This window comes from Ursus arctos, unplaced genomic scaffold (assembly GCF_023065955.2).
Source record: "Ursus arctos isolate Adak ecotype North America unplaced genomic scaffold, UrsArc2.0 scaffold_14, whole genome shotgun sequence".
Lineage (NCBI taxonomy): Eukaryota > Metazoa > Chordata > Mammalia > Carnivora > Ursidae > Ursus > Ursus arctos.
The window spans coordinates 28,968,850-28,982,031 of NW_026622808.1; the positions used below are offsets into that span (position 1 = coordinate 28,968,850).

Consider the following 13,182-nt stretch of genomic DNA (forward strand, 5'->3'; position numbering starts at 1 on the left):
CAATTGAGAGGAAAGACTTCATGTAGGGTCTGGGTTTGGATGAGTTTCATGGATTGGAGCCTGGAGCTTACAAGGCCAGAGACTGCGATGGCTGGCAGGGTGGGGGTGCCAGGCTGGAGCAGAGGCAGAGTGGGGGAGCATGGGGGAGTTCGAGTACAGAATTGGGGAGGGCATCCTCCGGATCCACCTCAGTCCCTCTTCTCCTCCAGTGGGTACCAGGCCTGACTGGGAGCTTCTCCCATAGGGACAGAATTTCTTCTGACTCTAGTGGGGGCCCTATTTCCCTCTTTTCTGGTTTTGTCTCCTCTCCTCTTTGATCCTGACAGCCTCCTTTCTGGTCCTGGGAGCACAGCTACCTGCTGTCCAAGACAGCTACTGAAATTGTTCCTCTTGTCTAATTCCCGAATGTTCAAGGAGCTCCTGTTTTAGTCAGTCCCCAAGGAAAGATGACCCATGCCTCCCACAGTGAGGGAGGGGAGGGTGACTGACACTCACGGCAGTGACTTATCTGCAGTCTCACAGAGACAGGACTGATAGATTCAATGGGCAGGCTGACAGGGTTTGTTGTGAAGGCATATCAAAGGACAGAAGCCATAGAGCTTTGGGCTAAGAGGGACATGGGGGCATCCCTTGCTTTTTCTGAGCCGATTAGGAGGCCATATCCACACAGAGAGTGGGAAGAAGGGATGGGGGGATATTTGAGGGGTGACTGGGACTGAGAAGTTGGTACAGGGTGGGTGGCAGGCATGGGCTAGGATGCTAGGAGGGGTTGGGGGCAGATGGAGGCCTTGTTGATATCCTGTGCCCTTGAGCTTCAGAATTCTCCAGCCCCACCTTCCTTCAGCATGGGTAGGGAGGACCCTGGGAGTGACATGACCACTAGGAGACTTGCTCATTTTGACCCATTTGGACTGCCTATAGGAGCAGATATCTGACTGCCCTGGCCAGGCCACACTGGCCTGACATGTGTATATGGGCCACTCTGCCTTCTGAGCCAGGAGCATGAAACAGCTGTCCTTTTTCTTCTTTTCACTCTAAGTCCACCAAAGGGGTCTTTGGGGCAAGGCCCTGCGCTATTGCTCACTTGTGGAATTGGCTCCTAAAGAAGATTGTGAATGAGTCATCTCAGGAGTGTATCCCATATATGATGATGTGGCCCCTTCATTGCCCCATGGTGTCCCCAGCCTCCCAGATGGTGGGCTCCAGGACTGGCAATGACTGGCCCTGTCCAGGACAGGCCTCTGAGGGTAATCACTGGTGAAGAAACTGAGGTGCCAGGTGCCCAGACACAGGTGCCTTCAGTGTAGGCATACCACAGGTATGAATTGAGATTCTCTGAGGGGCCCATGGTGTGTTCCTCCATGGGCCCCATGTTGGTAGACGTGGATGCCTACTATCCTGTGTAGAACTGGTACTTTGGGAATTCTACTAGACCCTGGCAGCTAAATTCTTCTTTGTCCCCTCATGAACTCTGGCTTGGCTTTTTAGACCCAGACTCTGCAGTCTTATTTCCTGTGTCCTGCCTTGTTGGGACATCAAGGCTGGGCTCGAAGTGGCTCCTTTAAGAGCGAGCGAACAGTCCCATTCCAGACTCTGTTGTGGAATGCCAGCAGCTTCCCTGCAGACAGACATCACTGCGCTGTCCTCCGTCCTGTCTCCGTGAGGGTTAACAACACTTCAGCTTGTTGTCTGGAACCGGTTCAGACTGGTTTTCTGGAAAGTGCTTTGTCTCTCAGACTGAATCCTGGGAAGGGTCATGTGGAGCCCAGTGATGTCATGGGATCAAAAACTGACTCAGCTGTTTTTTTTCTTCTTTTCTTTCTTTAAATCAAGATATGTGTGTGCTGCAGGTACAGGGTGCTGGCACAGTGACGGGCCAGCTCTCACCCCACTCAAAGTTTACCTCGCTGGCAGTCAAAGGGTTAAACGGGATCCCCACCTCTCACCCCCCAGAGGTGAGCAGGGAGGGAGGAGGCTGTCCTCACTAAAGGGGAGACGAAGGGTCAACCTGAGTCAGTGCAGTGGAGGCTGGACCTGGGCAGTGACCCTGCTCCTGGGACAGCGTGGTCTCCCTTTGCCGGATTCCAGACACCTCCAATCCAGGGCAGGTACTCAGAATCCCATAGGCAGGGAGTTCAAATCTAGGACAGTTTTCCTCTATTTGCTTTTGAGTCTGGAGCACAGAGAATTCCCCTTCCTTCTGATAAGCAGCCACTTTCCATTGTTCCTGTCTAGGTCCCCACAGGTCTGAGCTCCCCAGATGCCCCACTGATTCTTCCCAGCCTTCCCCGGGCAGCAAAGAAATGTTCTGGGCACACTTTGTGGGTCCTGCATTTGTTGTGCCTACTTCTGCTAACAGCATGTGGCAAGGAAAACTCTCCAAGCTGACACTCTGAATAGTTTCTAAGAAGGTAGCAACTTGGTTGTGCCAAGTTTAAATGTCGTGTTTTCTCCTTCTCCCAAAGTTCAGAATGACTGAAGAAGCATGCCGAACACGGAGTCAAAAACGAGCGCTTGAGCGGGACCCAGCGGAGGATGATGTGGAAAGCAAGAAAATAAAAATGGAGAGAGGATTGTTGTCTTCAGAGTTAAACACTGACGGAGACATGAGAGTGACGCCTGAGCCAGGAGCAGGCCCAGCCCAAGGGTTGCTGAGGGGGGCAGAGGTGACGACCACGGGCAGATGCGAAGGGCAGGCGGGTGACGGGCCCGTGGACATGCGTACCTCATACAGGTGAGCAGGAGGGACCTGGGTGTGAAGAGGTGGTGAGGAGATGGGGATGAGGCTTCCCTTCAGGCCTGCAGGAAGCAGCTCTAGATGAGTTATGGTGGAGATGGCTGTGGGTTCCAGTCCTGGCGTCACTGTGCTGTCCTGGACACACCTCCCCACTGGGGCCTGGATGTCAGTGGCAGAGGGTATGGTTCTCACAAGAGGAGGGGTAGTATTCTCATTGTTGGCTCCCTGTAAGGCAGGAAGTCTTCACTAAACTCATACCTGTTGTCTGTTCAACTGGTGCTTTTGGTTTGTAGGAAAACTTGGGAGTTTTTAATTTGAATATCTCTCTTTGCTTTATAGATCTGGGGTTCAGGAGTGCAGGGGTTCTGCACTTTTTCTGGGTCACTGGGTTGGGGATAGAGTCTGGAGTCCAGCTCAGGGATACCTCTCACATGTGCCACCACTCCTTATAGGCAGCACATTGTCAGGTCTTCTGTGGTGTGGTGTTTTGGTTTCTCCTTAGTCAGTACTGATTACTTCAAGAGTAACTTTTCCCGATCCTCAGCTTTGTGAGGTTCTTAAGGAAAAAACTTGAAAGAATTAAGATTCAATGTTGTTCCTATCATTACCCCCCCCACCACCACCATTTCTTCACTTAGAAACATTCTTTTCTTGTAAAGAGAAATCTGGGCCTAGCATCTGCTGTCACTGCTTCCCTTGGAGCTCTGGTGAGAGAACCATTCTTTCCAGAATGTTCACACCTAGATGTCTTATGAGCCAGATATTCCACGATCGTGTATGGGTATGGGCATGACCTCCTGGCCCTCCCTCAGTAACCCTTAATCCTCCCCTACAGATTCCTTTCCATATCTGTTTGCCTGAGGTTGGGGGTGAGGGTGAGGGTAGCAGGTGCAGAGCCAAGGAAGTTGGGAGCACCTTCCCTTCCCATGAGTGTTTAACCCACACAGGGATAACTCTACCCCGCAGTCTTCATGTTAAATTCATTTTGGAGCCCAGATTTTCAGAATCCTAAGGATTTCAGAGGTCATCTGGCCTGACATTTCTCAGCTTTTATAATTCTTAACCTCTTTGAGATAAATGGGAAAATCCAACCCCTTCTATTAGGGAAGCATTCAGAGTTGAGGTGGGTACTTTCTGTTTCTACTACCCCAAAAGGTCTTTTGCTGTCTGGCTGTGCTTTTTGCTGTCCCTGTTCTAAAACCAGAGGCCTCTTTGAAAGTTTCAGTAATAAAATTGTAATTCTGGGCCTCCTTTCCTTCCCTCTGACTTGGTCCTCAGGAGTGTTTCGGGTGCTGTCTCAGGTAGCTGAGGCGGAGGAAGAGCCCATGTTTGTGAAGATCTGCTGGGTTCTTGTGTTCCTGGGCTCCTAGTATGCATTTTCTCCTGTAATCACCTTGCTCCTCTGCAGGGCAGCCCAGTGGATTGTGAAGGAGAGATTACCAGATCTTTCTGTTGATACAGCCTGGGGCTACATTTGGCCTCTGGGCCTCTTGCTTCCAGGCTTTCCCCATTATGCCTATTGGCTTCCAACCCAAGATTACTTGGACAATGTGATGTTTTCTGTTGATGGGGATGATATCCTTATGACACAAAGGATGTAAGGGAGCAGGGATCAGAGATTAACCCAGGCACACAGGGCAAGGGTGATCCTACAGGACTAGAGACACCCTAGGGCACTCATGGAACAGTATGGGAGTGTGGAAAGAGGTTGGCTTTGGTGGCCAGCAGGCAGAGTTGGGGTCACATCATATTCCCTGACTGGTCTTGAGCAGATGGTCTTAGTCTTTGTTTCTTCATTAGTAAAATGGGTGATAATCTCTGCCTTGCAGGTTGTTGGGTGACATATGTATACCCAGAATTGGTCCTAGTGTGGGGAGGAAGTGTTGGTGACAACTATCCTTTAATCTTCACTCAAAAAACGATGTCCACGTGTAGAGCTAATATGTCCCTGAGTTCCCACATAGAATATTCTGTTTAATTTATTTGAGAAGTACAATTGTGAGTTTTGACAAAAATCATAGGATGAGGTATACCCCACAGCCATTCTAAAACTGTGATCTATTCTGGAGTGCGTGGCCCCAGTTCTGTGTTAGAAACAGGCAGTCTTTAAATCCTCATTGAGAGCATCTGTCTTGAGAACATCCCTTTAGGAACTTCCCTGTATCACAGTGTGGTTGTTCCACTGGTTCCCAGGTTAGTGTGAAATCCCACATTAGGCAGATCAAAAGGCACAGCTGTACTGACCATAGCTTAGGTGTGCTGAAGCTCTTTGGCTTCAAGTTCACTGAATCTTATAAGACTAACATGCCAATTTTAGATCGTTCTGAGAGAATTTCATTTTTGTTTTTTAATTGAGATGTAGGACACATGTTGAAAAGTACAGAAGGGTGCCACGTGATACATTTTCAGAAACTTGAACACATCCTTATAGCTAGAAATAACCTTGAAAGCCCGCTTATGCCTGCTTTTTGTCACTACCCCAAGGGTAACCAGTTTCTTGGCTTCTAACAGCACAGATTAGTTTTTCCTGGTTTTGTACTTTAAATAAATGGAATTATCCAGTCTGTACCCTTTGCTTGTTTTCATTCAACATAGTGTTTGTGAGGTTTACCCACGTTGTTGAGTTTAGTGGTAGTTAATTCATTTTCATTGTTGCGTAGTATTCTGTGTCTAGAATTTCTGTTTGGCTCTGTTTCACAGCTGCCTCATTTTCTTTCACACTGTCTTTTTTTTCCCCTTAAGATTTTTTTATTCATTTACGTGAGAGAGTGTGCACAAAGTACGAGCAGGAGGAAGGGTCAAAGGGAGAGGGAGAAGCAGACTCGGGGCTTGATCCCAGGACCCCAGGATCACGACCTGGGCTGAAGGCAGACATTGAAACTACAGAGCCACCTAGGCGCCCCTCAGGCTGTCTATGACTCAAATCGGGCTTTTTGAAGACTAAAGGGAGTTTCTGGTGGCTTCTAGGAGAGATAATTTTCTTTAAGGAAGTGGCTGGTGAATTAAAATCACCAAGATAAAACCTTCCCCCCCCCCCACTACATTGGGGTGATGTGTAGCACACATAGGCAGACAAAAGGGTAAAATCAGTTTTCTCCCTCTCTACAGTTCCCCTCTCCATCTCTGGCAGTTTTTCTGACTTATGCTCCCAATTTGTGCATATTTTATTTAAAAAAAAAAAAAAAAATCCAAGCTGGAGGGTAATTTCCAGCAATGATTGAGTGAGGAGAGATTTTCAAATCCCCCCCCCCACAAGTATAAAACAGGATAAAATTGGCCCAAAAATGTCAATCATTTCATTACTGTGGAAATGGACCAGAGGCATACAATAATCTGAATAGTGTTTGTGCTTAAGGAACTGCTTTTGGTAAGAATAGTGAGAATTTGTGGCATTTAGCCTGGGGCTCCTTCCATGCCCTCTCCACGGTTCTATTGCTAGGGAACTTCTGCCTGGCAGGTATAGGCTGTGAAGACCAGCCCCTTCTCTGCAGGAGCAAGAAGGGGCTCATTCAACTTAAGAGCTTTCTGGGCAGCAGCCCTTGGCCTTGAGGTTGAAGTAAAGTCTTAGAGATGGGCAAATTGGGAAGGACTATTAGCCCAAGGTTGCAGTCATGGTTGGGGCAAGACAGAAAAACTATTTGAAGAAATAATGGTCAAAAACATAGGTGAAGAGAATTTTCACTCATCCAAGCAGCTCAACAGACCTCAAGTAGCAGAAATACAAAGTGATCTATACCTAGGCACATCATAGTCAAGTTGTTACAAGCCAGAGAAAAAGAAAATCTTAAAAGTACCAAGAGAAAAAGGGCTCATCACATACAGGGGAACATTAATATGATTAACAGACAGCTTCTTACCCAAGATCATGGAAACTAAAAGGAGTTGAATGACATTCAGAGTACTCAAAGAAGAAAACTGTGTCAACCTGGAATTCTATGTCCAGCAGAACTCCTTCAGAAATGAAGGCAAAAAAGACATTTTCAGATACAGACCGAAAGAATCCATCACTGGCAGACCTGCCAGTTCTCAGGGCTGAAAGAAAATGACATGTTGGTAACTTGGGTTCCCAGGAAGAAAAGAGCATTGGAAATGATAAATATGTGGGCTAACATAAAAGACTTTATTCTCATTTCTTCTTAAAACATACAACATTGTGTAAAGTGTTAACTGTAGTTAACACTGGTCGTAATAGACAAAACCATCTCAGCTCTCTGGAAATTGACCAAAGACATACAAAAATCTGTTGTGTTTATAATGGTGACAGATATGTCAGATAATAATAGTACAAAACAGGAGGAAAGAAATGGAGCTCCATTGGGGTAAAGTTTTTCTACATTTTACCAGAATCAATTTAGTATTAATTTGAAGCAGATTGTGGTAAATTAATAAGATAATTATTGTAATCTCTAGAGCAACTATTAAGAAAAATAACTTTAGGGGCGCCTGGGTGGCACAGCGGTTAAGCGCCTGCCTTCGGCTCAGGGTGTGATCCCGGCGTTCCGGGATCGAGCCCCACATCAGGCTCCTCCGCTATGAGCCTGCTTCTTCCTCTCCCACTCCCTCTGCTTGTGTTCCCTCTCTCGCTGGCTGTCTCTATCTCTGTCAAATAAATAAATAAAATCTTAAAAAAAAAAATTAAAAAAAAAAAAGAAAAAGAACTTTAAAATGCAATAAAAAAATAAATTTAGAGGTACACTAAGAAATGTTTAACACAAAAGAAGACTGTCAATGACGAACAGAGGAACAAAAAAAAAAAGGGAATATTTGCAGAATACAACTAGCAAAACGACACATGTAAATCCAATCATATTGATTATTGTGTTAAATGTGAGTGGTCTAAACACCCCTATTATAAAGGCAGAGATTGTCAGACTAGATTTAAAAAAGCAAGATCTAGCTTAATTATTTATTATCTATAAAAGACACTCCTTAGATTTAAGGATGCTTTATCCTTCAGTAAAATAGTGGGAGATACTATACCATGAGTAACTATAGGAAAGCTAGAGTGACTGTTAATACTGTCAGATAAAATTGACTTTAAGACCAAAAAATAGTACAAGAGCCAAAGAGTGTCATTTTATAATATATCAGGGAGACATACCAGTCATAAATGTATATGCACCTAAGAACAGAACCCCAAAATACCTGAGGCATAAACTGATAGGGTAGTAGAAATAGACAATTTATCAGCTATAGTTAGGGAATTCAATTTTCCACTTTTAGTAATTGGTAGAGCAACTAAACAGAAAATTTTAAGGTTCTAGAAGACTCAAAGAGCATTGTCGACCCATTTGGCCTAACAGGAGTCTATAGTGCACTTGGTAACTACAGAAAACCGAATACGTCTTTATACACGCTCATGGAACATTCTCCAGGATAGAGCAAATGCTGGGCCATAAAACAAGACTCAAGAATGATTATTTTATTTTATTTCATTTCATTTCGTTTTATTTATTTATTTATTTATTTTTAAAGATTTAATTTATTTGATAGAGACACAGCAAGAGAGGGAACACAAGCAGGGGAGTGGGAGAGGGAGAAGCAGGCTTCCCGCTGAGCAGGGAGCTGGATGCGAGGCTTGATTCCAGGACCCTGGAATCATGACCTGAGCGGAAGGCAGACGCTTAACAACTGAGCCACCCAGGCGCCCCAAGGATGGTTGTTTTTTAAACAAAAAAAAGACAGTAACAAGTGTTGGTGAGGATGTGGAGAAGGTGGAACCCTTATACTTTGCTAGTGGGAATGTAAGATGGCGTAACAGTTTGGCAGTTTCTTACAAAGTTACACATGAACTTACCACATGACCCTGCATTCTATCCAAGGAACATACTCAAGAGAGATGAAAACATGTCCACACAAAGACAGGTACATGGGTGTTCATAGCAGTATAATTCATAATAACAAAAAATGGAAACAATCCAGATAGTCAAGCAGGGAAAAATAAAACATGCTATATCCATGCAGTGGATTACTATTCAGAAATATAAAAATGAGCTACTGATTCATGCTGCAGCATGGGGAAACCTCAGACTCACCATGCTGGTGGGGAGACAGCAGACCCAGAGATTGCATGTTGTGTAGTTTCATCTACAGGGAGTGTTTGAAACCAACTGACTATAGAGACAGTGATCAGTGGTTGCCTGAGGGCAGGGGTGGGGGCGGGTGGGAACAGTGATTAACATCTCATGGGCACAAGGGAACTTTTTGGGGGTGGTGGAAGTATTCTAAAATTGGATTGTGGTAATGGTTGCACAACTCTGAGTTTATTAAAAATGATTGACTTGTACTACAGTGAATGAATTTTAGTGGTATGTAAATTATACCTCAATATGGACATTTAAAAAAATTAATGAGGTTAAAATAGTTTGGTTTCTGTTCTGGTATCCATAAACGTGCTCATAGAAAAACAAAAATCCACAGAGGTGGAAGTTGAGCCTGCTGGTCTTGTGAGACCAACCCAAAGGTCATGGGCACATGCCTGCCCTCCCCCTACCACACCCCAAATCAGGACTGTTGGAAGAGGCTAGAGTTGGGGCAGGGAGAGGAAGCTATGTTGGGTTCTCCGTTTTGTTTCTGCGGTAAGTAGATTCTCCTCCTGTACTTTCCTATAGAGAATCTCTTTGTTTCACAAGTTGTTGATCTTTAGAAATAATGTGGGCCATGCACAGGTGAGAACAACTTTTTCCGCCCCGCCTTTTGGGTAGAAGAGCATTTAGCTCAAAACATGAGCCGCCTCTTTAGAGGTTTTGCCCCTGAAAGGTAAGGACTGGGGGTCTTGTGACTCTGGGCCTTTGTTGTGTGGGGACTCCATGAACAGCCACCCCCATGCTTTACCGAAAACGTGTTTGTATATGCCTTTTTCTGAGACATCAGCCCTCGCTGGGTTGTTAACAGGCCAGGACTAGGCTGACTCTGTGACCTGCACCGTGGTGGTCCCGGGGATAGAAATGATAGGACAAGATCTGATCACAGCTACTTTCTGGTGTACTGTAATATGAAACAATGTGCAGAGCTCTTGGGGAGAAAGACTAGAGGTTAAGGGGTATGGCTCATTGGGGATGGAAGTCCATGGGTGCCAGAGCAGACCGTCTCTACTTCCTCATTTTACCTGGGAGGAAACATGACTGAGGCTCCTTGGGTCCCATGGGTGGGGCAGGGGCAGACAAGTAGGCCAGCTTCCACTTCTCAATAGCCTGCTACATGGGCCTCGGTGGATGTGGGGCAGATGTCCTGATGACTTCCTGTCCTGGTTTCTATTGGGGTGTGTGGCCTTTGGGTAGCTGCATGTCTTCCTCCTCTCTCCCCATCCCTCTTTGCATCATACATCTCATTTGCCACAGGTCAGGTCTTCACTTGGACCAGGGGCTTCCCCTCTGGGTAGAAGGGGATCCTGTCTGCCACTGAGGGGTCCATGGCTTACTGGTAGTAACATCTGAGCCATTAGAGCTGTTCTGGCTTAGTTTTTCTGGCTTTCCACCTCCCTAAGTCAAGCACTTGTGAACATAAACAGACTAAAAATGCACTAAAAGTACCCTCTTTACCAGGCCTGCAAAGCAGGGCCTTTTTGTTAAAGCTGGTGTTCTTGATGACAGAATCACTATCCCATTAGAGACTTTGGCATTCACAAAGGTTGTCATGGGTGTGACACGTCTTTTAAGAAACTAGTCACCTTTTCTGTGCCTGTGCCCAGGGGCGTCACTACTCATTTGGTATTAAAACAGGGCTTGGTTGTCCTGCAGTGGTGTGTTGTGTGGGCACATCATCCACACATGTAAACGCCTGAGTTCTCTTAAAAGTGAAACTGAATCTGAGAGTAACATGATGGTGCAGCTGCCTATTGTCTATAATGTGGGATTATGTAGACGGCCTTGTTCTGTTCTGTGTAAAAATGGGGCCTGCAGGTAAAGGGGTGCATCCCTTAACTTATCCAGGATGACTCCCTTGGTCATAGGTTGAGTTCTTGTTGTTCAGCAGATGCTCTTTATAAGCAGCCTATTGGGAGAGGAAGAATAAAAACTGGGGTTGCTGCCCTATGAGAAGGCAAAGCCCAGCAAACCTCTCCTGGTGTGTTTTCAGCTGTGTAGTCCAAAGCCTTATCAGGATACAGAACCTAGTCATCACCATAAAAAGGAGTCATTTATACATTTCCTGTCCTTCTTGACTGGGTACACACTCTCACCCTAGACTAATCTTGCCTCTTCTCAGAAATGGAATCATGCATGTGCTCAGTGGTGTTTGGCTTCTCCATGTGCTTTGGGATTCATCCCTGTTGTATGTAGCATTTTGCTGATTGTCTCCTGTGTGGGTATGCACACTGTATCCACTCACTGTCCGTAAACACCAGGTAGACTGCAGTTTGCCGCTGGTGTGAGTGTGGCTACTATGATCATTCCTATAGGTCTTTGTGTGGGCATCAGTCCTTCACTTATCTTGCTAAATACTTAGGGGTTGAATTGCAGGGTCACAGAATACATGCATGTTGAATTATTTTAAAGAAACTGCCAGGCATTTCCCCCCAAAATGTCTGGGCTGCTTTACTCACAGGTATGGGAGTTTCAGCAGCTTCATTCTCAATTTGGTGTCATCATTCTTTACAAATTTAGCCATGGGGTCTATAGAGAGGTCTGGGTCCATGTCCTGGCTTGCTTTTGTGACTGTTACCTCTTTCCCATGGTGATAGAAGGGTGATCGTTGCTGCCCTGGCTGCCTGTGTGGGGATGGAAATGGGGTCCTCGCCAGGCATGTACTGACCTGAGCCCCCACCTACTCTGTTCTAAGGACCGTGCTCCATCACAGCTGTGCCTCGCCTGGCCAGCTGTCTGCTGGAATGTGTGTTCTTGAGTGAGTTTTGTGAATGTGACACAGCTGTGTGTGTGATGGCTTGGGTTCTTGGCACAGCCTGGGTCGGTGTGGTTGTGATCCTTACCCTGGCTCTCTGACAGTCTTCCTCATAGAGATTAGACCCCCCCCCCATACTCCCCCCGTTCATGTATGAGAGCTTAGGAAGTCCCTTAGCCAGAAACCTGTTTCCTTCTCTGTGACCATCACTTCCCGGGGGGGGGGGGGGGGCTCCTGTACTCTTGTGGAAGGCTCTCTGGAGCCCAGCCCCTCCCCAGCACCTGTTGTGGCCTGGCTGCTGCTTTCACTTGCTAATTCTCTGTCTTTCCGGCTGGGTGATTTCCAGGAGAGGCTGGGCAGTCTCAGGGAGCAGTTCCATCAGCTCCAACTAGAAATCTCCGTGGCCTGTTTGCTTTTCTTAGCGTGTTTAGCGCATGGGAACCAAGAGATATGTTCCTCTGGAAATCTGTTCCTGGTTCCGTGCTTTCTTCCCTGCCTTAGATGTGCCTCTCTTGTGTCATTCTCTGCCTTATCCCTTCCCTATAGGCTCCTCATCCCAATTCTCTCTGTCCACCTGCCTTTATTCGGAACCATATCTTATCCCAAGGTAGAAATTGAAATTTGAGGGGTTCACCTGTACTTCTAAAAATCATTAGGTAATGCTGGGCTATCAGAGAGACAGACTCTGGGTGTCCTCTTTCTAACTCCCAGAGAGACCCAGCTCACACGGGGCCCTAGTGTAAGCCAGCCTGATGACAGGTGAGAAGCCACCTGCCCATTGCCTTGATAACACCTTCCTCTGGTCATAAAGGGGCTGTCTTTCTCTTTCTCACTGGGTAGTGCCTGCTTTCTTGGGGGATGTGGTGGCTCTGACAGGAGCCAGAAGGTCACTATGTACAGTCAGTGAGGTAAGGACCTGTAAACACTCATCCTTTAGCAGTCATGAACTCTTCACACATGTGTGAATTAGGCAGATTTATAGATTAAGCAGATCATTTTCTTATTTTGAAATTATTTGGTTTAAATCTGCAGTTGAAGTTTCTGATACCTCTTCAGTACATCTTCCTGTTAGTACTTTGTCACGTGATAACAGACTCCTCATCCTGTAACTGGTGTCTTGGCTGCTGTAGCAGGTCATTTAAATGTTTTACCTGCAAAGTATGTGAGGGCTCTGACCAGCCTTCCGCTATGCCAGCCAAAACTGCTTTCATATGCTTTGCTTTATATCTTGCAGCCATTTCTCTGCTGTATTGAAAACAGTCTGTACCAGAACCGTAGCAAACCTGGAAGGTGGGGGATGGCAAGCACACTGGCCTGAGGGATCCCATCATGTCCCTCGTGGCCATGGTGAAACAGTGGGATGATGGTGGGGGGTGGGGAGCTGTGTGACTCCAGGTGGGGCGAGCAGGAGATAGACCTTGAGAAGAATTTTCTCAGCAGAGAGTGCCCTGGAGAAAAAGGAGAACTGGCCTCATGGCAAGAGATTTCCAAGGTGTTTTTTTTTTTTTTCTTCTGTTGGAGGGATGAGCATGTGAATCGGAGGGGAGTAGCAGGTAGTGGAAAAAGAAAATGGGTGTCCAGCCACCTGATTCCACTCACATCCCCAT

At 46.3% G+C, this 13,182-nt stretch overlaps 1 protein-coding gene across 9 annotated transcripts in view; it reads left to right on the plus strand.

Annotated features, from left to right (window-relative positions):
- GATAD2A (GATA zinc finger domain containing 2A) overlaps positions 1–13,182 on the plus strand; it is a 99,881-nt gene that overhangs the window by 59,759 nt on the left and 26,940 nt on the right. For 8 of the 9 annotated variants that reach the window (XM_026500609.4, XM_044384786.3, XM_057311663.1 and 5 more), the window contains one exon: positions 2,466–2,734. In XM_026500609.4, the coding sequence (XP_026356394.1) occupies positions 2,466–2,734 (269 nt within the window). The remainder of the gene's footprint in view (positions 1–2,465; positions 2,735–13,182) is intronic. The other variant, XM_044384785.3, reaches the window with a different exon arrangement.